The sequence below is a fragment of the Coregonus clupeaformis genome, chromosome 10 (genome assembly GCF_020615455.1).
Source record: "Coregonus clupeaformis isolate EN_2021a chromosome 10, ASM2061545v1, whole genome shotgun sequence".
Lineage (NCBI taxonomy): Eukaryota > Metazoa > Chordata > Actinopteri > Salmoniformes > Salmonidae > Coregonus > Coregonus clupeaformis.
Genome location: NC_059201.1, coordinates 50,144,166 through 50,170,678, shown reverse-complemented (window position 1 = coordinate 50,170,678; position 26,513 = coordinate 50,144,166). Strand labels below are relative to the sequence as shown.

At 44.3% G+C, this 26,513-nt stretch overlaps 1 protein-coding gene across 2 annotated transcripts in view; it reads right to left on the bottom strand.

The window, feature by feature from the left end:
* Positions 1-1,603: 1,603 nt before the first annotated feature.
* Positions 1,604-26,513, bottom strand: part of LOC121575546 (solute carrier family 41 member 1-like) — a 39,631-nt gene continuing 14,721 nt past the window's right edge. For both annotated transcript variants that reach the window (XM_041888717.1, XM_041888716.1), the window contains exons 2-10: positions 14,718-14,825; positions 14,449-14,520; positions 13,797-13,941; positions 13,162-13,308; positions 6,852-6,996; positions 6,367-6,446; positions 3,633-3,767; positions 3,257-3,405; positions 1,604-2,001 (exon numbers count right to left, since the gene is read on the bottom strand). In XM_041888717.1, the coding sequence (XP_041744651.1) occupies positions 1,819-2,001; positions 3,257-3,405; positions 3,633-3,767; positions 6,367-6,446; positions 6,852-6,996; positions 13,162-13,308; positions 13,797-13,941; positions 14,449-14,520; positions 14,718-14,825 (1,164 nt within the window). In that variant the 3' untranslated portion in view covers positions 1,604-1,818. The remainder of the gene's footprint in view (positions 2,002-3,256; positions 3,406-3,632; positions 3,768-6,366; positions 6,447-6,851; positions 6,997-13,161; positions 13,309-13,796; positions 13,942-14,448; positions 14,521-14,717; positions 14,826-26,513) is intronic.

The window sequence follows — 26,513 nt, the reverse complement described above, 5'->3', positions numbered from 1 at the left end:
ATGAGGATAAATGTATAGACAGACAATATTATTGCTCAATACAGAGCATTTGCCAGTTTACTATAAAGCATTTACAGACATCAGAGCACTTCTCAACAGTAAGTGTCGATATGGTTATTGGGTGCTCAAAGCATATCGAACTACAGTATACAGGTACTCCCTTAGCAGCATTCATTTCTTATCGGAGAGACTATGTGAAGTCAAGCGTGGTGGTTGGAAGGGAGGCCTGTGAAACTACAGTGTGTAAACTATGTTGTTGAAACTTTTCTCCCTCACTTCTTAATTCCAGCCACTTGCATACAGTAGTTTATACAACGGGTGGGTCTAATCCTGAATGCTGATTGGTTAAAACTGCATTCCAGCCGGTGTCTATTCCACAAATTACCACCGGCTAAATCTATGACCTTAAAATGCCTATTTACTCTCTCATCAACCCAGCCAAGCAATTTATAAACGTATCTCCACTATAAAAAGCATCTAGACATTATCTCACATTTCTTTTAGACTAACATTTAGTTTTCAACAACGGAGATTTGTATAAACCTTGCTGTCTGTCTCGCCGACATTTGCAACATTGTTTCAATATTCAAATTCGATCTCCAGCTGTCCCATAGTAATGAATGTGTCTGGACGAGATGGGCAGACAGGCAGCGTTTCTCAGCCAGTCGAAATCATGAATCAGTTGGCATCATTTTAATGGATATATACAAAGAAATGTAAATTGAAAAAAGGTCAAACGAAACCAAGTGCAGCTAGTTTGCAGTCTTTCCAGCTTCAGTTTGAAGTGATTGTGTTAGCTGTGTTGTTGGCTAGCTCCTCTGAACAACAGTGTCCTGACAAGTGAGCACATTTTCTATGCCAGGTGAAATCGCGCCTCATTAGCCCATTGTTATGGATGTATCCAAATAAATGTCACTAGAAAAAAGCTTAAACAAATACAAATGCAGTTACTTTGCTGTTGTTCTGACTGCACTTTTTGACATGACCGTAAGTTAGCCGTAGTTGGCTAGCTAGCAAGCAAGGAATAAGAACGTTGCCAGCCAATATGGCAATGGAACATTTAGAACGAACGACTGGGTCGCGTCTATAGATATAGAACAAAAAGACTGAACGACTGGGTCGCATCTCTGGCAACCGAACCCATAGAACGGCTTGGGTAGCAACCCTAGATTTGTGTCGGGACTATATCCTGTGGAAGGATGAAATAGTATGAATAAATTCATATAAATACAGTTTTTAATGAAAATATGTCAATCATTATTTGAATATGTTGGTAACCTGTTGTATAAAAGTGATAATGTCCTCGAAGCCGGTGTTTGGAGGATATATTGGCACTTCGTCTCGGGCCTAACAACACCCATGCCAATATATCCTCCGAACGCCAGCTTCTCGGGCATTATCACTTAAATGTAATACTAAATTGTAATTATTTTGCACTATGGACTATTTATTGCCTTACCTCCATAACTTACTACATTTGCACACACTGTACATACATTTTCTATTGTGTTATTGACTATATGTTTTGTTTATCCCATGTGTAACTCTGTGTTGTTGTTGTTTTTATCGCACTGCTTTGCTTTATCTTGGCCAGGTCGCAGTTGTAAATGAGAACTTGTTCTCAACTGGCTTACCTGGTTAAATAAAGGTGAAATAAAAAATATGACCTGAACAGAGTTGCTTATGGATGAACAGAACCACATATAATACGTCAGCATAAGTGACATATAACTACAATAGCTAAATGTCACTATTTTAATATATTCAATGAGACCATGTAGGATAGAAATAGGCTGATGGATTAGCGCCTTCCTTCTCTCAAACCCCCTTCATCCCAGAGGAAATGCCCAATAGAACGGCTCTGAATGTCAGGGCCAGGAAGCCGGTCCCCAACAGGTCCCCCAGAGCCGTGAGGTACGGGATAGAGTAGTTGTCCGGGTCCATCCCGCGCCGCCACATCCAGCGCACCATCAGGTCAGCCGTGTACAGCAGAATCACCACCTGTGAATAACAATAAACATATGTATTGTTCACACTACCAGCATCAACTTATTTTTTCTTGTGCAAGTATTCATCCCCATTTTCAAAGGGCACCTCTTGTCGGACAACTATAACCAAACAAGCGCTCCTCTGTTCCATTGTATGCCACTGTTATGTTCATACTGGTTGGAACTGAACGATTAAGCTTTGGTTATGTGCATGGAGCAATGTTGAGAAGAGCTGATACAGTATTTGGCTATGCTGGGCCTGACAACCCACTGTGTATGTTGGATTTTAGTCAAAACCAATCCTTGACTCTTTATTGAGCAGTAATCATTCTATTGCCTCTTGGTTTAGATCTTGTTTTTATACGGTCTAGGTTTAAATAGTTACTATTACACATATGCTCTTGCACAAGTCAGCACAGTTATATCACATATGGTTTTTGTAAGCCACATCTGTCTGTTGCTGTATACAGTGTATCGTAATTTTTATACGTCCCCTACTGATAAGTGGCTATCAAGTTAACACTAAAAAGTTGCAGATGACAACACAGGTAATTTCAACTCTACTGAAAAAGACAATTCGATGTGATAAACAGCAGGACTAAAACACTGTTGTGGTCTAACCAGACGTGTCAGTCTGTTGGTCGACCTGTTTCAGCAACATGTGGTTTGAATTGCAGCGCTGGAGTTCGGCCAAGCAAGAGGGCTGAGAAACTGTAAATCTTTTATGAAACATTTCTACTAAGGCCGTTGTTTATCTTGACGTGATAAAGTCAGCCCAATGATTTTAGTGTAAGCCTATGATTCCCTCGACCCAAACCCCCCTTAATGTGCGAGATCCAAACAAAAAAGAGCTGCAGAGAAAATAAATATTCACCTAACTTTTTCACAAAGTTCACAGGTTTATGGCAATACAGTTGTCCTACTTTCTTTTTGCAGTGCGTCACTATGGAATAACTCGGTTAAATGAAATGATATAGAATAAAATATTATAACACAGGGGTGTTATAATATTTGAAAAAGCACCATTATCATTTCTACACAATTCCTAATTGGTTTCAACCATTGAAGTTTAGTTATAGACCAAAAAACCTAAATAAATAATTGCACTCTAATTAATTATTATTATGTCCAAATGTCAGCTTTTCTTGTGATATTTTTTATTTATAGATTTTTCACTACACAGTATGCAGCTGTTACAGTAGGAGTTGTATACGGTCTATGGTTTAGATAGTTTCATGTCTGTGGTACATATACATTTGACCTCTGACCTGTAGCAGGGCTGCACACAGGTAAAGGCAGATGAAGGCAGGCGTGAGGGCGCCATGGCCACCCTTCAGTAAGTGGATGGTGTAGAGGAAGATCAGGTGACCCGGAACCACCAGGAAGATCAGAACCCTGGCTGACTTGGAGTTGACCCCTGTGGATATAAACAGGAGACTTAGAGGACTTTAAAACACCCTAGGTAAGTCGAACATAATCTAAAACTTAATACATTTTTCCCATAACTGGTTGCCTTTCAATTACAAAATCGATTCAACAAAAATGCTTTCTCCTATCCTAAGGTGGTGGAGCACTGTTCCCTTGCCCCCAATTTGCCCCCTGTGCTTGTTTGTGTTACTTTTGAAGTGTGTTTTGACTGCTGACCTGAGGAGCAGAAGGTCAGGCAGGGGCCAGGCCAGTGTTGTGCCATCTTGGAGGGCAGGGTCCCAGGCATGCTCCAGTAGTGGAGGTAAGTGGAGATGCGGCTGGCCTGGATGGCCACCAAGTTACCTCCCACACCTGGGTGAAGGGAAGGAACAGAACAATCATTGGAAATAGAGGTAGAGGTTTTTTTGTGGTATCATTTGTTGAAATTGTCTGTTACATATTTAGGCTTGAGCTTTAATAAATGATATGTATTTTCAAGGTTATGAAGCATCTTTAAGGTAATTGTAGGGCTTATTCTGCTGTAACTGTAATGGCATATCTGTAAAGTGAGTTTGTGCACAGAGAGAGCATGATCTTGTGTCCATGAGTGTGGTGATGTGATTTGAAGGAGTCAGGCGCAGGAGGGTAAATCACAGAAGAACAGGTTTATTCCGTTGACACAGCAGTACGCAGCAATGCGTCAAACACTGCAGAAATATACGGCGCACTGGAAACAACAAGGCACACGGGTGAATATCCCGCCGATACAAAATACAAGAGCTCCACCGAGCTCAACTAACCTCCACAATAAACAATCACACACAAAGACAAGGGGGCAGAGGGAACACTTATACCAGGTACTGATGAGGGGATATGAACCAGGTGTGTGTAATAACCAAGACAAAACAAATGTAATGATGAGATGAGGAGCGGCAGTGGCTAGAAGGCCGTTGACGACGAACGCCGAAGCCTGCCCGAACAAGGAGAGGAGGCAGCTTCGGAGGAAGTCGTGACAATGAGATTATACCGCTTCTCTTCAAATCAGAGAAGCATTAAAAGAGTGGTAGCAAGCACAACGCTACAGGTGTTGTTGAAGTCTGCGCGTTGGTGCAGACTTCATCAACTGTTCCTCTACTCAATCCTTTGTATCATCCAGTCATGAGAAACTCAATATGATCCTTATAATCCTAACCACATCCTCACTCAGAAACATGGAAGGACCAAATGAGAGGGATAATAAATGCATATCTTATAGCCTTGAGCGCGTCTCTCTGAGAGGGATAACAATATGTCTAATAGCCTTGAGCGCGTCTCGCTGTAGTTCCCTGCAATAGCTCTTAAAATCACATTCTCAACAGCCATGCTTCCACAGCCTACAGCTAAGTCAATGAGTTTACCCATTTAGACACTATATTATTGGATGGGGGAAGAGGAAGGGAGAGAGGTGGAGAGGGAGAGAGTGATTGAGGCAGAAGGAGAGAGAGAGGAAGAGAGAGATTGTGAGGGAGGCAGAGGGAGAGCGGTGAGAGAGACATAAACAGGGATGGAGGGAGAAAGAAAGAGCGAGTAAGAGAGAGAAAGAAACACTGAATGGCAATGCAAATGTACTTCCTGTCTTGAAATGCAGATAAAAGCGAAAAGCTTTAGTATCGCTAGCTGAGGCTGGCAAAGATGCAGTATAGAGGAAATCCGAAGCAGAGAATGTATAGTTTTCATTCAAAACAGGCTGAGGTTTATGTAAACCCTATTGTTATTCCTCTCCAGTGATGGTGGCTAGCCATGGGTTACAAACATCGCCATACTAAAGAGTCTTATTTACTGATGTGGGAACTTCAAAACATTCCTCCTTCCCCTCTGATGTTCTGACTAGGCTGCTGAGTGGTTTAAATTAGTGTCCTTTTATTCCATATAAGTAATAAACATCTCGGGAGGCCACATAGTCATGGCTTTCAAGACTCATAATGCATTTATAAGTGATATTCTTCACAATTAATAGGTATATATCACTAACTTAAATGATCAAAAATGTCTGTAAATATCACAGACTAGGCCTTTAGTGACTTGGCACTCTGCAACTTGTGTGGAGCTGACTTATGACTAATGAAATAAAATGTTGATGCCATTTAGATGCTTTACATTAAGCTGTTGTGCTTTGTAAACAATCACACAAATTATAGTAATTTACTGTCACACTTCAAAGACAGTTTAAATGTAACAGGACAAGATCCCACGCCCATCTATTTTCTCATACGTCATATATCTCTCTACCAAGACAACCAGATGTTGTCTTTGAGGGAAAGGAGTACCAGATTTGACATTTAAGCTTACATAATATGTTACAGTAGTGGACAGGCTAGGGATAACAGATATATAAGGAAAGTGATGCTCTGTTTATAACCACTTGAGACCAATTAAGCTATGGCTTCTTGACTCAAACCCATTTCCCGACATGAGCACAAATGAGATTTAATGGTGGTTTTACGAGAGACATATTTAGTAAGGGTAAGCAGCATTGCAAAAAGGTTAAACCTGTTTCTAGTTTTTCCCATATCCCACTGGGCACAGACGTTCAACCTCTAGTTTTGATTTACATTTGGTTGAGTTGTCAACTAACATGAATTCAACATGAAATCAACAACGTCACCATATCATTGGATTTAGGTTAAAAGTTGGGTGAAAAAATGACTAAATGCCCTTATGTTGATGACTTTTTGCAAATCCAATCAGTTTTCCACGTTGATTCAACGTCATCACATTGATTTTCTTGGTTGAAATGACGTGGAAACTACATTGATTCAACCAGTATTTGCCCAGTGGGACAGCTGTTTCTCGGGTGGATTCTTGAGGATATTTGTTAGTTAGGAGGAAGTAGGAACTATTCAACATTGAAATAAGATTTAAATCTGAGCATTGAATTATACGAAGGTCCCACCCTTTGATTTGTTTGAGGAGTATGGTTCGGTCCACTCACCGTTGATTACTGGGGTGAATACCGCCATGCCCTCAAAGTTCGGGTCGCTCACGGTCTTGTCCAGTATAAGGCCTCCGATACTGTGGTTTAAAAGGACACAATGGGACACAAACGCCACTTAACATGTTCAAAGCTGAAAAGTGTCTAAGGGACATGTCATAATATGTCATAATAAAGTTCTAAAAAAATTTATCTGCATTGATCTGAAAGGATAGGATAGATGAAAGCGAAATGGTGCATGGAAGCCTACTGAGAAGTATCTTTTACCTGTCCAGTTATATCAAATCAGTTTAGATGAAGGTGACAAAAGAGGAAGCAATTAAGACCTTCAAGATACACTTTATGTGAATATACTGCATATTTGTCTCCTTGAAAGCTAGTTGGAAGCTCCTGAGTCTTTTGTATATCATTAATAGAACATTGATTGAATATTGATAGAATGTTGATTGAATTACAATAGATTGTTGAAAGTCCCAGGCCTTTACCTGCTGATGGACATGGCCACGATGACGGGCTGCCACCCAGACCTCAGGACCTCTCTAATTGGAGGAGAGCGCCGGGCAATGACCACCCACAGCGGGATGAGAACCAGGAAGAAGCCACACACCAGCACAGGCAGGTACCACATCTCTGGAAGACAGGACAGGTAGCGAGTGTGTGTGAGAAGGTGAGCAGATTCCACATACAAATTTTTTACACAGGTATAAAATAAGTGTTAAAATTTGTATCTGGAACACACCCAATACACTGTGTTAGACATTTATCAAGCAGACCTGCAATAACCAGCGAACGTAACATTATGACTGTAACTACTGTTCCCTGAAGGAGGGAAACGAGGTACAACCCAACTATGGGGAGTCGCACTCTCGCGACTTCGATTGAAGAACTGAAATCACGCCTGACAAGGATAATGAAATCAGCGCCTCGCTGGAAGCCCAGCCTTCCACAGGTGATAAGCCGAGGCTCGGATTCATTCCTTTAATTAATTTCCCCATAGTTGTGTTGTACCTCGTTTCCCTCCTTCAGGGAACAGTAGTTATAGTCCTAACTTTACAATGCTTTTCAGTCGGTACAACACAACTATGGGGAAATGAAATCCCGCCCCAAACCGGCCCCAATGGATACCAAATGAAATGGCCCATGGCAGACTACCCGACCTCTACCACGCAAGATGCGGTAGTCTGGGTATTGTGCACACTGCGTGCTGCCTAATGACCCACTCCTGTCCCAGCTGTAAGCAGACTGTGGGCTACACTGGGAGCAGTGACATCCAAGCGATAAAACTCACAAAAGTGTGTGGTGAGGTAACTCTTGCCCCTTGAAGCCATATGCCAGGGAGATAGCCTTCACATTCCAGTGGGAGAGACACTGCTTAGAGAGCGCCCTGCCGTGAACTGGAAGTGCAAAACAGACAAAAAGCTGGTCACATAACAGGATATCCTGGGTCCGCTCAATGTACTTGTGTAAAGCTCGTACTGGACAAATGGCATGTAACCGCTGTTGCTTCTCGAGAATGAAAAGCATTGCGCTGGAGACAGACAGCTCATTTCAGGGTTCATATGAACCACAGAGTGTGTGTGTAACAGTAATGTTTTTGTGGAGGGGCGCACTGGTCCCTCAGACCCGTGCTAAGGCCCCTCGCTCCGGGGTTACCCAAGCCAAGTGCTCGGGGGCTGCTTCCTTATTGGAGGTGCACGCAAGCCCTGCTTCCTCCACTCCCTCCAACTCCAGGAATTGGAAATAGGAATGAGTTGCCATAATGCCGGGGGAAAGCTAGGATGTTTAATTTGCCAGAAGTTATGCATGCTAGCCGACTTTAGCAAATGTTTTGTCTAAGCTAGGCTAGATAGCCTCTTTGATTGCAACACGGTCCGTTTAGAATAACCAAGCGACTTAACGTTACTGTGATGAGTGTGATAGAAGGAGTCAGGCGCAGGAGGGTAATCACCGAATGCAGAGTTTATTCCGTCGTACACAAATAGCGCTGGATAGCGACAAGCGAAACAGGCACAGGGGAAAATCTACCCTGGCAATACAATGTAACGGTAGCTCCAACAATAACAGGCACAGGGGAAATATCTACCCCGGCAATAATAATAATAAGGTACGAGTAGCTCCACCGAGCTACACTACTCTCACAAAAAAAACAATCACCCACAGGACAAGGGGGGCAGAGGGAACACTTATTCACGGACTAATGAGGGGATAAGAACCATGTGTGTGTGATTGACCAGACAAGACAAATGGAATGATGAATAATGGAGCGGCAGTGGCTAGTAAGCCGGTGACGACGAATGCCGAAACCTGCCTGAACAAGGAGGGGAGGCAGCCTCGGCGGAAGTCGTGACAGTACCCCCCCCCCCTTGACACGCAGCTCCAGCAGCACGCCAACCCCGGGGACGGCCAGGAGGACGCGGAGCAGGGCGAGCCGGATGGCGACGGTGGAAATCCCGCAACAGGGAGGGATCGAGGATATCGGGACCCAGCACCGTTCCTCCAGACCGTACCCCTCCCACTCCACGAGGTACTGAAGGCCCGACGCCTCGAATGCAGGATGGAACGGACAGAGTACGCCGGGGCCCCCTCGATGTCCAGAGGAGGTGGAGCGGACCAACCACCACCGGCCTGAGGAGAGACACATGAAACGAGGGGTTAATACGGTAATCAGGGGGAAGTAATAACCTATAAGTGACCTCGTTGATTCTCCTCAGGACTTTGAACGGCCCCACAAACTGCGGGCTCAGCTTCCGGCAGGGCAGGCGGAGGGGCAGATTCTGGGTCGAGAGCCAGACCCGATCCCCCGGTACGAAGACCGGGGCCTCACTGTGGTGACGTCAGCATTGGCCTTCTGATGACGCACGTCGCGCTGAAGGTGAATGTGGGCAGCGTCCCACGTCTCCTCTGCGTGCAGAAACCAGTCATCCACCACAGGAGCCTCGGTCTGGCTCTGGTGCCACGGTGCCAGAACCGGTTGGTAACCTAAAACACATTGGAATGGCATTAGGTTAGTAGAGGAGTGGCGGAGAGAGTTCTGGGCATATTCTGCCCATGGCAAGAACACCGACCACTCCCCCGGCCGGTCCTGGCAGTAGGACCGCAGGAACCTACCCATATCCTGATTCACCGTTCCACCTGCCCATTTGACTCGGGGTGGAACCCAGAGGTCAGGCTGACCGAGACCCCCAGACGTTCCATGAACGCCTTCCAAACCTTGGACGTGAACTGGGGACCTCGGTCGGACACTATATCCTCTGGCACCCCGTAGTGCCGGAAGACATGAGTAAACAGGGCCTCCGCAGTCTGCAGGGCCGTGGGGAGACCGGGAAGAAAAAGGAGGCGGCAGGACTTGGAAAAGTGGTCCACAACAAGCAGGATGGTGGTGTTACCTTGGGAGAGGGGAAGATCAGTCAAGAAATCAACACTAAGGTGAGACCATGGTCGTTGTGGAACTGGTAAAGGTTGTAACTTACCCGCTGGGAGGTGCCTAGGTGCCTTACTCTGGGCACACACCGAGCAGGCGGAGACGTATACCCTCACGTCCTTAGCCAAGGTAGGCCACCAGTACTTTCTTATCAGGCAGCGCACTGTACGACCGATACCTGGGTGACCAGAGGAGGGTGACGTGTGTGCCCAGAAGATCAGACGATCATGGATAAGAACACGCACTACCGCAGCCCAGCTGGACACTGAGGTGGAGATGGATCTGTGCGTAATGCCTGCTCTATATCCGCGTCCATCGCCCATACTACCGGCACCACAATGCAGAAGGCCGGGAGTATGGGGGTGTTGTCTCTGGGCCTCTCCTCTGTGTCATACAGCCGGGACAGTGCGTCTGCCTTCACGTTCTTCGTACCCGGAATGTATGACAGTGTAAAATCAAACTGGGTGAAGAATAGGGCCCACCTGGCCTGGCGAGGATTCAGCCTCCTCGCTGCCCGGATGTACTCCAGGTTACGGTGGTCCGTCCAGACGAGGAAAGGGTGTTTCGCCTCTTCGAGCCAATGCCTCCACACGGTCAAAGCTCGGACAACAGCCAACAGCTCCTGATCACCAACGTCGTAGTTCTGCTCCGCCGTGCTGAGCTTCTTAGAGAAGAAGGCACAGAGGCGGAGCTTGGGTGGCGTGCCCGTGCGTTGGGATAGGACAGCGCCTATCCCTACCTCAGATGCATCCACCTCCACTACGAATGTATGATGGATCGGGGTGGGCCAGTACCGGGGCTGAGGTGAACAGACCCCGCAGTTTGCTGAAGGTCAGGTCAGCCTCAGCAGACCAGCAGAGCCAGGAAGGCCCACCCTTCAACAGGGATGTAATGGGAGCTGCAACCTTGCCAAAGCCCCGGATAAATCTCCGATAGTCATTGGTGAAGCCAAGGAAGCGCTGCACCTCCTTAACCGTGGTTGGAGTCGGCAAATTACGCACGGCTGAAATGCGATCTCCCACCATCTCCACACCTGAGGTGGGTGATTCTGTGATGAGTGTGATAGAAGGAGTCAGGCGCAAAAAAAACAATCACACACAGGACAAGGGGGCCAGAGGGAACACTTATACACAGACTAATGAGGGGATAAGAACCAGGTTTGTGTGATTGACCAGACAAGACAAATGGAATGATGATTAATGGAGCGGTAGTGGCTAGTAAGCCGGTGATGACGAACGCCGAAACCTGCCCGTCGGCGGAAGTCTTGACAGCTACATACACTACTCATTCAAGGGTTTTTCTTTATTTTTACTATTTTCTACATTGTAGAATAATAGTGAAGACATCAAAACTATGAAATAACATAATAATAATCATGTAGTAACCAAAAAAGTGTTAAACAAATGAAAATATATTTTATATTTGTGATTCTTCAAATAGCCACCCTTTGCCTTGATGACTGCTTTGCACACTCTTGGCATTCTCTCAACCAGCTTCACCTGGAATGATTTTCCAACAGTCTTGAAGGAGTTCCCACATATGCTGAGCACTTGTTGGCTGCTTTTGCTTCACTCTGCGGTCCGACTCATCCCAAACCAGGTTGAGCGCGGGAAGCTACCGCATACACCACGCCCAGGCAGACAATACATTTGCATCCGACCAGACCCAATCCATCTCTACGTCCCGCAACTCAGATTCAGCCAAGGTACGGGCACCCTTGAGAGGAAGTCACTATCAGAAACACCAAGCCTCCTCAAGAATGCTACACAATTGTCAAGAGAACCTGCGCCGCGGGCAAGCCACTGTTACTGACATCGTCCCCTAGTCCCGCACACAAACTGATTCAAGCGAGGGCAGCCAGAGCATGCGCTGAGACATACAAGACAATAAACGTGAGTATCTTTTTATTCATTTGGGCATGGTCGTGAACCCAAACCTGGCTTGTTAGCCTTCGTCTTTTCGTTCGCGTTAGCCATCTTACTCTTTGCTACAGCCAGGCCAAGCAATCCGATTAACTAATTGGTTTGTGGTTAGGAAACTAGGAGAACAAATAGAAAAACTCCAGCACACAAAGTCAAGGGAGTGAGCACGCTCTACCACAAAGTGATCCAAAAATGTTTGTTTTTAGTAGCGTGAATCGTTCCTGCTCACATCGAAGTGAAGAGCAGAAGAATTAAAGGAATCCGAGCCTTGGGCTTATCACCTGTGGAAGGCGGGGCTTCCAGCGAGGTTCAGATTTCATTGGCCTTGTCAGGCGTGATGTTAGTTCTTCAATCGAAGTAGCGAGAGTGCGACTCCCCATAGTTGTATTGTACCGAGAGTATCGACTGAAAGGGAACCAGACTTTGCTGCCCTCTACTAATGGCAGAAAATAAGTACTGAATATGAATTGTCTTTCGAGAGATTTGACAGGATATTTAATTTGGAAAGTGTAATTTGATTTTTTATTCACTGCAAAGGTCAATAAAACATTTTCTTGCCTGGAAAGGAAATTAAACGTACAATGAAATAACGATGAAGTAATGTAAAATATCTACTTTGTGATCATAGTCTATTCCAGCTGGAAATAATGAGAGATCAGTTTCAAATCAACCCTTTTCTACCAAGCACTTTCCTACAAAATCTGAAAGAACTGGGCTACTGTCTCATTCTTTACCCTTCTCGTCAAAGTGTGCACTCATTAATTCCCCCTCATGGACTGGTGTAAAACATATTGTGGAAACTCCATCTAGTCTAGCCCTTGCCCGTGGGAAGGTGTTATGGGGTGGGGTGCTGTTGACGGGGGTGCAGTCGACAGGGGGGGTTGCTGAGTATTTTTCTCCGCTCATACAGGAGTAATAAAGGTACTCATTTAGTAGGGCATTTAAAAACAAAAAATAAATTTACCAGGAGGTGCTGCAGCACTCTCAGCACTCCTACTTCCCGTGGCTATGGTCTAGCCCATGCATACATTAATCCAATACTTTTAAATACATGAGGGGGGAACAAGTGCCCATTTTGGGGAGAAGTGTAGGGAATCGGAACCTAGGCATATGAAAATAGCTCTACCCAGAGCCATATATTTAGTATAATATTGGCTCTGGCTCCACCTAGGCATTGTTCAATATTGCATCCAGTCCTGGGAATCATCAAGATGGGCCTAGTCAGAGATTCAAACATCCTTTTGTACTTTTACAGTTTTTTTCCCCCCGACAGGACAGTATGAAGTGAGGGGTACAGACAATGAAGGAGGAATGACAGGAAGGAAGGGCACAGAGAGCGGCCGAGGCTGGAACCCCGTTGCCGGGGGGAGCATAAGTGGTCCGGTGGTTGAGAGAGTTACCGCTCAACCAGATTCAGGCACATTCTAGTTATTTTGTGGCGATTCATCTGACCTTTGAACCTGAAGAGGAAGCTGCTGACCCCGGCCAGCAGAGAGAGGGTGATGAGGTCACCCAAGCTGGCAGCGATGGGTGTGGCCACATTGTCAGGGTTGATGCCCACCTTCCTGGAGCCAATGATCACTCCCACCATCACTAGTCCTACCGACACAGAGAGTGGACACACATACTATGGTCTACTGTCAATCTAAAATAGAATCATCAATATCAAAGTGCATATCTAGTTTCATTTATATATTCAAACATTTCAGCAGGACAACTCTTACGGTTTGTAGGGTTCCTGACTGTGATCTATTGCCAAAAGATAGAAAAGATCACTCTCAATTTCTGGTTTACCTAATAAATATGCAGCTGCTAAACATCTGAACAATCGAAGTGATAACATGGTGTAGCAATCTTCACTAATGAGCCCTGTTACAATTCCCACAAAGTGGCTTAACCGTAGTTGGTATATGGTGTTACACTTATTGGCGCAATGGGTAGGACGCTTGCCTTTCACGCTAGCGACCTGGGTTCACGTCCCCGTTTATCCGTTCGCTACAATACTACCTAGAGTTACTGGTGTCAGTCAGAGCTTGTATATCAGCTAGTGGCAAGTATACTGTTGTGGTTTTGTCCCGTTGACCTACCCAAGGACAGGGCAGCTACAAAGGCTGTGGTGACACTACTGCCACATAGGACAGCAGCCTGTAGCAAGTCTACATGACCCCTGGTCAACGCGCCCAACCCCACTGCAGCTACTGCAGCCAGGAAACCCACCACTGTGGCCTGGACCTATGGAGGAAGAGAGAGGGGGAATAACAAAGAGAGAGAGAGAGAGAGAGAGAGAGAGAGAGAGAGAGAGAGAGAGAGAGAGAGAGAGAGAGAGAGAGAGAGAGAGAGAGAGAGAGAGAGAGAGAGAGAGAAACAGAGAGAGAGAGAGAGAGAGAGAGAGAGATAGAGAGAAACAGAGAGAGAAACAGAGAGGGAGAGAGAGAGAGAGAGAGAGAGAGAACAGGAGAGTCAGCAAGGGAAGGGTATGGGGACAGGAAAGGAAGGAGGGGGATAGAGAGAGAGAGAGAGAGAGAGAGAGAGAGAGAGAGAGAGAGAGAATGAATTAAGCATGGTACTGAGACATGTCATTGCCTTGATACAATGACACCATCTTGTGCCCTCTGTTGGATTCACAGATAAACTCACTCTATAATAACTTGTGTGGTTGACATTACAGGCTAGCCAAAGTGACAGCACTGGGTTGATAAAATGCCATTGGTGTTTGCTGGACAGAGAGGTCAGTGTCACCTGAATGAGAGCCAAGTTGCTACACACCATCCTCCACTGCTGCTTTGGGTCATCCATCTGCCCAGTGTTAGCCTGATAGGGAGGAGGGAGGGGAAGTTAGAGAGGAGAGGGGGAGAGATATAACATTTAAATGGTTGTGTGTTTGTGTGTAAAATCACGTTTTCGTTTGAGCTTTAAACATGTCGTGCCAGCATTGAGTGTGTGTGTGTCAGTGTCTGTGTGTGTGCATGCGTGCCTATGAGTGTGTGTGAAATTGTGCGTCCACTCACTGCTGTAGACAGTCTGGATGCCAGTGTCATCTCTAGGTTGCCTTTCAGTCCCACCAGGGCTGGCACCAAGATAAACACCTCTGTGATCTCCTTAAACACCTCCCAGTGCTGAAAAATACACAATTAAACACTAGCTAGTACTGAAACAATCTACTCTGCTTAATATCCATAAAAACTTGCCAGTGCTGAAACATTCACAATGATCTCCTTAAACACCTCTCAGTGATGAAACATCCCAATCCCTCCCAACATATTTTCTGCTAGCCTGGTTGCCAGATATACAGTACTTCTGCTTTAGCCAACTGCTTGGTCGTTGTCATGCCAAAACAGAAAGGAGTTGGGTCAAGCACAAACAGATCTGGCAAGCAGAATAATTCACTGTAACAGGACAGGATTATTACCGGTATTATATAATTTCTTTATTCAGATTAAAAGCATACTCTTGCTGTTATCATCTCATAACAATCTAATAACTATAATTTGAAGATTGAGGTTATAGTGAAACTAAAATGACAGTCTTACTGTAACTCAGTATGTTTTGCTGTTTTGCCTTGATAACTATTATGGGTTACAGGTGAATGTTTGAATGAATCCAACCAGTGTTCATGGTTGATGTATTTGGGGTTTCCCCCCACACATTTTTGTCATTTCCAATTAAAATGGAACAAAATTGAGCTTTCAAGGCTGACTTCAGTCAAAGTGACTACCAACCCACCAACCTATTCCATTATTCAGCGAGTTAGTCATGCCATGCGACTGCTGGGATCTTTCCAAAAGGTAAACCAGGGAAAGAGCTATTGCGCTGCTCTACTCTTATCTGCCTCTGTGTCCTTTGTGCTACACTACTAGCTACACGCGCTATGCCTATCTGCATGTCTTACAGAGTACACAAAAAATACTAAAAAAGTGTCATCATCTCCTAAATGTTCCATGGGGTACAGCCACAAGTACCCTGAGTCCCAGATCTGTTTGTGCTGTCTTGCCAACTCCTATTGAAAATAACATATGAATTGGCAAGACAGCACAAACAGATGTAGGACTTAGGCTAAGCCTCAAGTGCATTATCTATCAGATATTGACACGTTCTATAGGCTGCAGCACTCTCATGTCATGGATGCTCTTTCTAGCTGTAATTTACAGGAAGTGTCAAGGGTCTTCTGACTGCACTTTGAATCAGCTTAATGTCCCCAAATAGATCGATTTGGCACTCTCTTCCTGTCGTCTGTTTATCAGTCCCTCCTACATTTTCCATACGATCCATGTTGAAACACCTACATTTAAATAGATGTCCTTTGTTTTTAGTACAAGAAGTCCCGCTATGACCTCTGCAAAGCCATCAAACAAGCAAAAGGACAATACAGTGCATACGGAAAGTATTCAGCCCCTTTGACTTATTCTAAAATTGATTTATTTTTTATTTTTTCTCATCAATCTACACACAATACCCCATAATGACGAAGCAAAAACAGGTGTTTCTAAATTTTTGCAAATGTATATATATATATATAAATAAACTGAAATATAACATTTACATAAGTATTCAGACCCTTTACTCAGTACTTTGTTGAAGCACCTTTGGCAGCGATTACAGCCTCGAGTCTTCTTGGGTATGACGCTACAAGCTTGGCACACCTGTATTTGGGGAGTTCCTCCCATTCCTCTCTGCAGATCCTCTCAAGCTCTGTCAGGTTGGATGGGTAGCGTCGCTGCACAGCTATTTTCAGGTCTCTCCAGAGATGTTCGAACAGGTTCAAGTCCAGGCTCTGGCTGGGCCACTCAAGGACATTCAGAGACTTGTCCCGAAGCCACTCCTGCGTTGTCTTGGCTGTGTGCTTAGGGTCGTTGTCCTGTTGGAAGGTTAACCTTCACCCTAGTCTGAGGTCCTGAGCGCTCTGGAGCAGGTTTTCATTCATAATCCCTCTGTACTTTAATCCGTTAATCTTTCCCTCGATCCTGACTAGTCTCCCAGTCCCTGCCGCTGAAAAACATCCCCACAGCATGATGCTGCCACCACCATGCTTCACCGTAGGGATGGTATTGGCCAGATGATGAGCGGTGCCTGGTTTCCTCCAGACGTTACGCTTGGCATCCAGGCCAAAGAGTTCAATCTTGGTTTAATCAGAGCAGAGAATCTAGTTTCTCATGTTCTGAGAGTCCTTTACGTGCCTTTTGGCAAACTCCAAGCGGGCTGTCATGTGCATTTTACTGAGGAGTGGCTTCCGTCTGGCAACTCTACCGTAAAGGCCTGATTGGTGGAGTGCTGCAGAGATGGTTGTCCTTCTGGAAGGTTCTCCCATCTCCACAGAGCTCTGGAGCTCTGTCAGAGTGACCATCTGGTTTTTGGTCACCTACCTGACCAAGGCCCTTCTCCCCCGATTGCTCAGTTTGGCCGGGCGGCCAGCTCTAGGTGGTTCCAAACTTCCTTTCATTTAAGAATGATGGAGGCCACTGTGTTCTTGGGGAACTTCAATGCTGAAGAAATGTTTTGGTACCCTTCCCCAGATCTGTGCCTCGACACAATCCTGTCTCAGAGCTCTACGGACAATTCCTTCGACCCCATGGTTTGGTTTTTGCTCTGACATGCACTGTCAACTGTGGGACCTTATATAGACAGGTGTGTGCCTTTCCAAATCATGTCCAATCAATTGAATTTACCACAGGTGGACTCCAATCAAGTTGTAGAAACATCTCAAGGATGATCAATGGAAACAGGATGCACCTGAGCTCAATTTCGAGTCTCATAGCAAAGGGTCTGAATACTTATGTAAATATGGTATTTTAGTTTTTTCTAAAAACCTGTTTTCGCTTTGTCATTATGGGGTATTGTGTGTAAATTGATGAGGGAAAAAAAAAACATATCCAGAAGAAGGCTCTAACGCAACAAAATGTGGAAAAAGTGAAGGGGTCTAAATACTTTCCGAATGCACTGTAACTTCCTTACTTTCTTATTATTCTTCTCGTGTGTTTTAGTTCTACTTGACTTTTTAATGTTTTTTAATTTTTTATAGTACTGCTGATATTGATTACTGCATTGTTGGGAAAGGCATTTCACTGTACTTGGCCTGAGGGAACACACTAAATGTATTGGGTAAAGTGTTATGAAATGTAATGTCATGTAATATTTTAAATTGTATATAACTGCCTTAATGTTGCTGGACCCTAGGAAGAGTAGCTGCTGCCTTGGCAGCAGCTAATGGGGATCCTTAATAACTACAAATACAAATGACAATAAAAACTTGAAATGTATCATTTCATGGTACATTTTCCACTGTCCTCAATGCTTTGTTGATAGTTTTTCCTACATTTTCCATAGTAAACAGTTCAGCTTCTCTCATGACACAAGCATCACATTGCCACAGATTACTCATTTGGGGTTTGTCTCAAATGGCACCCTATGGGTCCTGGTCAAAAGTAGTGCACTTAAATGAAACACGATAGACAGCCGATAGACTGCTGATTGGTACTTATCACAGTAGGAGGCCGTTCCTTCTCTTGCTAGAACTAAATATGTACCTGCTGCGTACCGACCTGGTACCGATGAACCTGCCTACTTGTAGAATCGCAAAGCTAGGCAGTGTCAGACAACTTGACTTTGAGCCAATCAGAGTGTAGTGTAGTAAGCTCAGTAACATGAGGACAGGATGTGTATAATTAAGGGTAAGTTTACTCGGCAAGCTTAGCACTCCATCACAGCATACATCATCAGCACATACATCCTCTTCTTCTCCCTATCTGAAATCCTGTTCTTATTATACTTCTGTTCTCTGACAGAATATGTAGAATAAAATACCTGTTGTCTCTAGTGGTAAACGTGGGTAGTGCACCAGAACACAACATATTTCCACAATTCTTGAATTGAACAGTTATTCTTATACAAAGCACATAATAATAACACTGTTAAAACGCACAGTACAATAACCATAACGACAGTAACATCAGAATATCACACTGACACTTCAGCAGTCAATTACATTACTCACAACCTTTCAGATTTTACTGAATATAGTCCTTTAGCCAAGCCGGGCTTCTTCTGACTCTCTGTTTGAATAGTCTGTTGTGAGTGCAAGGGTACTTGGGGATGAGCAGCACCGTTTAATAGTGTGGCCTGCTCAGGACACAGTGAGAGATGCGACGCATTCCATGTCTTTCCGTTCTGTCGTCAAGGTCATATGTGTATGGTCCTTTCCTTTGGATAACTTCGTGTGGCGCACTGTAATTTGGTGCACCCTTTTTGACATGAAAGGGAAGTTTTACCCGCATATGATCTCCCTCTTTGATGATTGATCATTTCGCCCCCCGTTTGGCGTCCGTGTAGGATTTCACTTTTTCTTGTATGGCACACACTCTGGTACGCAAGGCATAGTGGGAGAATGTTCAGTTTTGTGCGCAGCATTCTGTTGTTCAACAGCACACAGGGCGCAACTCCTGTAGTGGCATGAGCTGTCCTCCTGTAGTGCATGAGAAATTGTTGGACATATGGTTTCCAAGGCTTTACCCTTCGGATCGCCGTTTGGAAACAGTCTTTTAGAACGCGGTTCCAGCGTTCCACCTTTCCATTTGTTCGTGGGTAGTACACAGACACTTTGGAGTGTTTAATGTCCATTCTTTTGAAGTAAATTGGGCAACATTATCGCTTACGATTTCGTAGCAATTTCCGTTGCGACTGAACACATCAGTTAAGAATTTGATGACAGCCTGGGTAGTTCCATTACTGGTGAACGCAGCCTCAGGACATTTACTGTAGGAATCCATGAGGGTGATCGCGTCATGACAATCTGCTGGGGCAGTTTCAAACGGACCAACAATGTCAATTCCAAGTTTTTACCAATGGCCTTCAGGAAGGGGAACAGGCTGGAGAGGCGCGAAATGCGTCTTTGCAGTTTTGTCATTTGTCTGACAGTGTGTCGTAGTAAATATAATTTGTCGTAGTAAATATAAAATGTTATAGATTGGTCTGACTAAAATGTTGTGCAAGACCAATTTGTGTTAGGAGCCTGTTTTTAATAAATGCTGTTTTAGGTCAGAGAACAAAGGACAGAGGAGAACACCATATCTTGTCACCAGATGGCCTAGTCTTGCAGGAATGCGATAACAGGACAACACCCCCACCTCCGGCCATAAACCACCATACTCCCCACGAGTTCCCTTGACACACACCAATATTTCACTTTCACGCACACTCATTCTCAACTCCTCACGAGTTCCCTGGACACACACAAGACATTTCATTTGCACGCACACTCATTCTCAACTCCCCTGTCTACTGGTCGGGTGCCAAGGGCAGAGGACTCTGCCGTGCACCAATGGGGCATCTGCTCTGGACAGAGCAGACCCGCCTCCTACGCCTCGGGAACCAATCAAGGGACTAGAAGAAGGACCCCTTCCTTTATGTTACATTGTATAAAGTAATGCTGTAAACTCTGTTTAAACATCCTTCTCAACTGTCTCCATAAGAGGCAATTGATTGGGTCCATGCATGTAGCTAACAGTAACAGATATCTCTGTGTTTAATAAACTGCCTTTTTGCTTAAGCAAATTCCTCTCTGTCTAGCGTCGTTGGTTTGTACTCCCTCTCCTTATTATGTGTTCACCAACAAATTGGTAGCAGAGGATGGTTTCTTAATTCGATCTAAAGAGTTGGTGCGAGAGGAAAAGGCAAATCATCGATCTAAAAACAGACGGAAGAGTGACCTGAAATCCAGGAGACATCAACTATTCGTCTTGCCTCAGGAACCTGATCAGAGCGCTCTTCTAAAAAGGTATGCAGAGCCTGTTAAAACGAAATCTTGCATATTGTATTATAGACCAATACCAAATTTTGATCAGAAGTACTGAGTGTGAGTATGAATACTTATAAAATAATTTTCCATCCTAATGATTTAAGGCATACATGAGATATCTGGTACTGTGTTTTATAATGGAATAATGGATCTGGAATAATGGATCTGGAATAAGGAATAAAGGAATAAGGAATAAAGATAAACGTATCCAGAATGTGTCAAACTACGGATTGACGCATTGGTGGATAAGATTTGACCCATAAATCTAGATTCCTAAAGGGACCCAGTTTGTTCTGAAATCTCTCGCATAAAATATATCCTATAGGGGAGGTCCTACCCTATAGGTTGCGAGGAGGTTGAAGTTAAACTGTGGCAGAGTTCTAGACATTAGGTGGGGGAGAATCACCGAAATTGACCAGAGGTACTAAATTCCCGGGGATGCCAGTTATCTCTGTGATTTCACACTTAAAACGTTCCATATAAATGGTTGTGTGAAAGGTACAATTAAGCTGAGACTAAGTCCTTCCTAGTGATCGAGTTGTCTAAAAAAAAATCCTTTGATAGGGATCCAGTTGCTTCTGTGACTTCACATAAGTATAAGGTTGTGTGAAGGGTAGCAGTCGAACTGAGAGTATGTTTTAGGACGCTCTGGTAACCTAAATTTTTTAAGGTATTGAATTCTAATTGGCAGTTTTGTTTTGCTGTGTTTATATTTTAACGTGTCTGTGTTGTATTATAACGTGTAATGGATGATGGGAAGTTATAGTGAGACTTATGAAACTGAATACCAAACTGTGGAATTGAGTGAATTTGACTTAGGCTTTCAGGAACCAGGGATTGGGGGACTGATATTGGATCTGTGCATATTCTTGAACAAGAACTGAGACAATTGAAGCGTGTTGTGTGCTGTGGAGGAATTACTGCATTGGTATATGTGACTGGAATTCTGATTTTTTATGATAATAATTGCATTACAAATTATATAAATCAGCCTCTTTATATACGAGGGTGTCGTACATGAGATAAGTCTGTATTGATACCGATAATACATCCTTGGAAATAAAACACCAGGGACGGGATAAGTGTATAAAGATAGAGAAAGCAAGATGGCAGGGCCAAACCCAACCAAACCCAAATTTTATGAATATCTAGAACAACGAATGACAGACAGAGCAAGGGGAAAAGTACAGTATAGGAAAGTTAAAAAAGTGGCGTTGGAGAGCAGGAGGGTGCAACCAAAGAAATCAGATACGATGTGTGTGGCCACTGAAGCAGCTTCCCCAGAGGCCAGTACCAGCACCACTCCTGGCCCCACCTCACTATACAGCCTAAAAGGCACCATGACTTTTGGCCCACAACCACAACCATGGCCTCAGCAAGGCACTCCACCAGGTCCTCCTAGAAGAGGGAACTACCTGTGCTACAACTGTGGAAAAACTGGACATTTTAAAAGAGACTGTAGAGGAAAGGGAGGACCCCCACAACAACCATAAACCCACCTGTCTGAACTCCAGGTGCCCGAAGGCGTGATCCTCATCCAATACTACTACCACCGACATCACAGACTGAACTCAACCAAGGCGATATAGCACAGTTACAGAGCTCAGCAGGACCCTATGAACACTCAGTCTGGGCCCAGGAGGGGGCGGCAGAGGACAGGACGAACTCTGGAGGTGCCATGATGGAAGACTAGTTGCACCAGCTAGACTCTGCCCAGAACTGTTGAGTGAGGCCCACGGGCCCACGCACAAGGGAAAGTTTAAGACCCTCCAAAAGTTCCCACACATCTGGTGGCACCCTCACATGACAGAAACTGTAGACAGGTTTTCAAAATGGGTAGAGGCAATTCCTACAGAAACTACAGAATAAGAGGATGCTAGGTCAGTTATTAAGTGGCTACAAACTGAATTAATACCCAGATATGGTATACCAAGGCAGATAAGATCTGACAACCACACATTTTAGCAAAAAAAAAAAAAAAAAAAAAAACACCTGAAAAAGGTGGAGGTAAGATTCGGAGTCATGCACAGATCCGGTTCAGTAACATCCACAGTCCCAGGGACTCGTGGAACGTGCCAACCAAACATTTAAAGCTAAAATAACAAAGGTTTGTGCAGGAACAAAATTAACATAGGTCGAAGCCCTGCCTTTGGGTCTGTTGGCTATGAGAGCCTCGCCAGGGGCAGGCACCCATCTCTCTCCTCATGAGATAATGTAAGGGAGAGAAATGCTAGGTCCACCAAGGGAGGGAGGTCATATGCCCTCCCTTGATGTACAACAGATAGAGATGACTGATTATGTGATGAAATTGACGGAATTTTCTGCAGCACTCTCTTCTCAGGTGCAGAAGGCCCAAGAGGGGGAGCTGTCGGGGAGTACGCTGCCACTGAAGGTAAAAGTGGGAGACTGGGTGAGGGTAAAAGTCCACAAGAGAAAGTGGCTGGAACCCAGGTGGACTGGACCGTACGAAGTGAAGGAGGTTACTTCACACTCAGTCCAGGTCAGAGGTAAATCAGGCGCACCCTGGCACCATCTAACTCATTGCACACCAGCCCCCACTCCTTCTAGATCACTGACAGAAGTCAGGGCTGATTTGAGCAGCCAAAACCAAAATTTGACACCAAAATGAAGTTTCCCTTATGGGAAAAATAACCTCGACCAGGTAGAAGGAGAAATCTTTGCCATCGCACCCACTCCAAACGAACAAGCTCAAATCTACCCCTTTCAGGGGAAGATGAAATAGAATTTGAACAACAGCTTTGATGTATTTAATCGTGCACTAGAGGGGGACTAACATTGTTTAATTAACTGGCCATATAATTAGTATGCTAGAGGGGGATGGTTGAATTTTTTTACAATTGCATTATGCGTTATCATGTGTTGTTTTCTTTTCTGCATTATTGTTTTTCTTTTAAGACTGATTTAACTATGCTTAATGCCAACATAATTAATGGATCACGTCTAGTAGACGTGAAGAGGGGGATTTGTCGTAGTAAATATAATTTGTCGTAGTAAATATAAAATGTTATAGATTGGTCTGACTAAAATGTTGTGCAAGACCAATTTGTGTTAGGAGCCTGTTTTTAATAAATGCTGTTTTAGGTCAGAGAACAAAGGACAGAGGAGAACACCATATCTTGTCACCAGATGGCCTAGTCTTGCAGGAATGCGATAACAGGACAACACCCCCACCTCCGGCCATAAACCACCATACTCCCCACGAGTTCCCTTGACACACACCAATATTTCACTTTCACGCACACTCATTCTCAACTCCTCACGAGTTCCCTGGACACACACAAGACATTTCATTTGCACGCACACTCATTCTCAACTCCCCTGTCTACTGGTCGGGTGCCAAGGGCAGAGGACTCTGCCGTGCACCAATGGGGCATCTGCTCTGGACAGAGCAGACCCGCCTCCTACGCCTCGGGAACCAATCAAGGGACTAGAAGAAGGACCCCTTCCTTTATGTTACATTGTATAAAGTAATGCTGTAAACTCTGTTTAAACATCCTTCTCAACTGTCTCCATAAGAGGCAATTGATTGGGTCCATGCATGTAGCTAACAGTAACAGATATCTCTGTGTTTAATAAACTGCCTTTTTGCTTAAGCAAATTCCTCTCTGTCTAGCGTCGTTGGTTTGTACTCCCTCTCCTTATTATGTGTTCACCAACAAATTGGTAGCAGAGGATGGTTTCTTAATTCGATCTAAAGAGTTGGTGCGAGAGGAAAAGGCAAATCATCGATCTAAAAACAGACGGAAGAGTGACCTGAAATCCAGGAGACATCAACTATTCGTCTTGCCTCAGGAACCTGATCAGAGCGCTCTTCTAAAAAGGTATGCAGAGCCTGTTAAAACGAAATCTTGCATATTGTATTATAGACCAATACCAAATTTTGATCAGAAGTACTGAGTGTGAGTATGAATACTTATAAAATAATTTTCCATCCTAATGATTTAAGGCATACATGAGATATCTGGTACTGTGTTTTATAATGGAATAATGGATCTGGAATAATGGATCTGGAATAATGGATCTGGAATAATGGATCTGGAATAATGGAATAATGGATCTGGAATAATGGATCTGGAATAAGGAATAAAGGAATAAGGAATAAAGATAAACGTATCCAGAATGTGTCAAACTACGGATTGACGCATTGGTGGATAAGATTTGACCCATAAATCTAGATTCCTAAAGGGACCCAGTTTGTTCTGAAATCTCTCGCATAAAATATATCCTATAGGGGAGGTCCTACCCTATAGGTTGCGAGGAGGTTGAAGTTAAACTGTGGCAGAGTTCTAGACATTAGGTGGGGGAGAATCACCGAAATTGACCAGAGGTACTAAATTCCCGGGGATGCCAGTTATCTCTGTGATTTCACACTTAAAACGTTCCATATAAATGGTTGTGTGAAAGGTACAATTAAGCTGAGACTAAGTCCTTCCTAGTGATCGAGTTGTCTAAAAAAAAAATCCTTTGATAGGGATCCAGTTGCTTCTGTGACTTCACATAAGTATAAGGTTGTGTGAAGGGTAGCAGTCGAACTGAGACTATGTTTTAGGACGCTCTGGTAACCTAAATTTTTTAAGGTATTGAATTCTAATTGGCAGTTTTGTTTTGCTGTGTTTATATTTTAACGTGTCTGTGTTGTATTATAACGTGTAATGGATGATGGGAAGTTATAGTGAGACTTATGAAACTGAATACCAAACTGTGGAATTGAGTGAATTTGACTTAGGCTTTCAGGAACCAGGGATTGGGGGGACTGATATTGGATCTGTGCATATTCTTGAACAAGAACTGAGACAATTGAAGCGTGTTGTGTGCTGTGGAGGAATTACTGCATTGGTATATGTGACTGGAATTCTGATTTTTTATGATAATAATTGCATTACAAATTATATAAATCAGCCTCTTTATATACGAGGGTGTCGTACATGAGATAAGTCTGTATTGATACCGATAATACATCCTTGGAAATAAAACACCAGGGACGGGATAAGTGTATAAAGATAGAGAAAGCAAGATGGCAGGGCCAAACCCAACCAAACCCAAATTTAATGAATATCTAGAACAACGAATGACAGACAGAGCAAGGGGAAAAGTACAGTATAGGAAAGTTAAAAAAGTGGCGTTGGAGAGCAGGAGGGTGCAACCAAAGAAATCAGATACGATGTGTGTGGCCACTGAAGCAGCTTCCCCAGAGGCCAGTACCAGCACCACTCCTGGCCCCACCTCACTATACAGCCTAAAAGGCACCATGACTTTGGCCCACAACCACAACCATGGCCTCAGCAAGGCACTCCACCAGGTCCTCCTAGAAGAGGGAACTACCTGTGCTACAACTGTGGAAAAACTGGACATTTTAAAAGAGACTGTAGAGGAAAGGGAGGACCCCCACAACAACCATAAACCCACCTGTCTGAACTCCAGGTGCCCGAAGGCGTGATCCTCATCCAATACTACTACCACCGACATCACAGACTGAACTCAACCAAGGCGATATAGCACAGTTACAGAGCTCAGCAGGACCCTATGAACACTCAGTCTGGGCCCAGGAGGGGGCGGCAGAGGACAGGACGAACTCTGGAGGTGCCATGATGGAAGACTAGTTGCACCAGCTAGACTCTGCCCAGAACTGTTGAGTGAGGCCCACGGGCCCACGCACAAGGGAAAGTTTAAGACCCTCCAAAAGTTCCCACACATCTGGTGGCACCCTCACATGACAGAAACTGTAGACAGGTTTTCAAAATGGGTAGAGGCAATTCCTACAGAAACTACAGAATAAGAGGATGCTAGGTCAGTTATTAAGTGGCTATAAACTGAATTAATACCCAGATATGGTATACCAAGGCAGATAAGATCTGACAACCACACATTTTAGCAAAAAAAAAAAAAAAAAAAAAACACCTGAAAAAGGTGGAGGTAAGATTCGAGTCATGCACAGATCCGGTTCAGTAACATCCACAGTCCCAGGGACTCGTGGAACGTGCCAACCAAACATTTA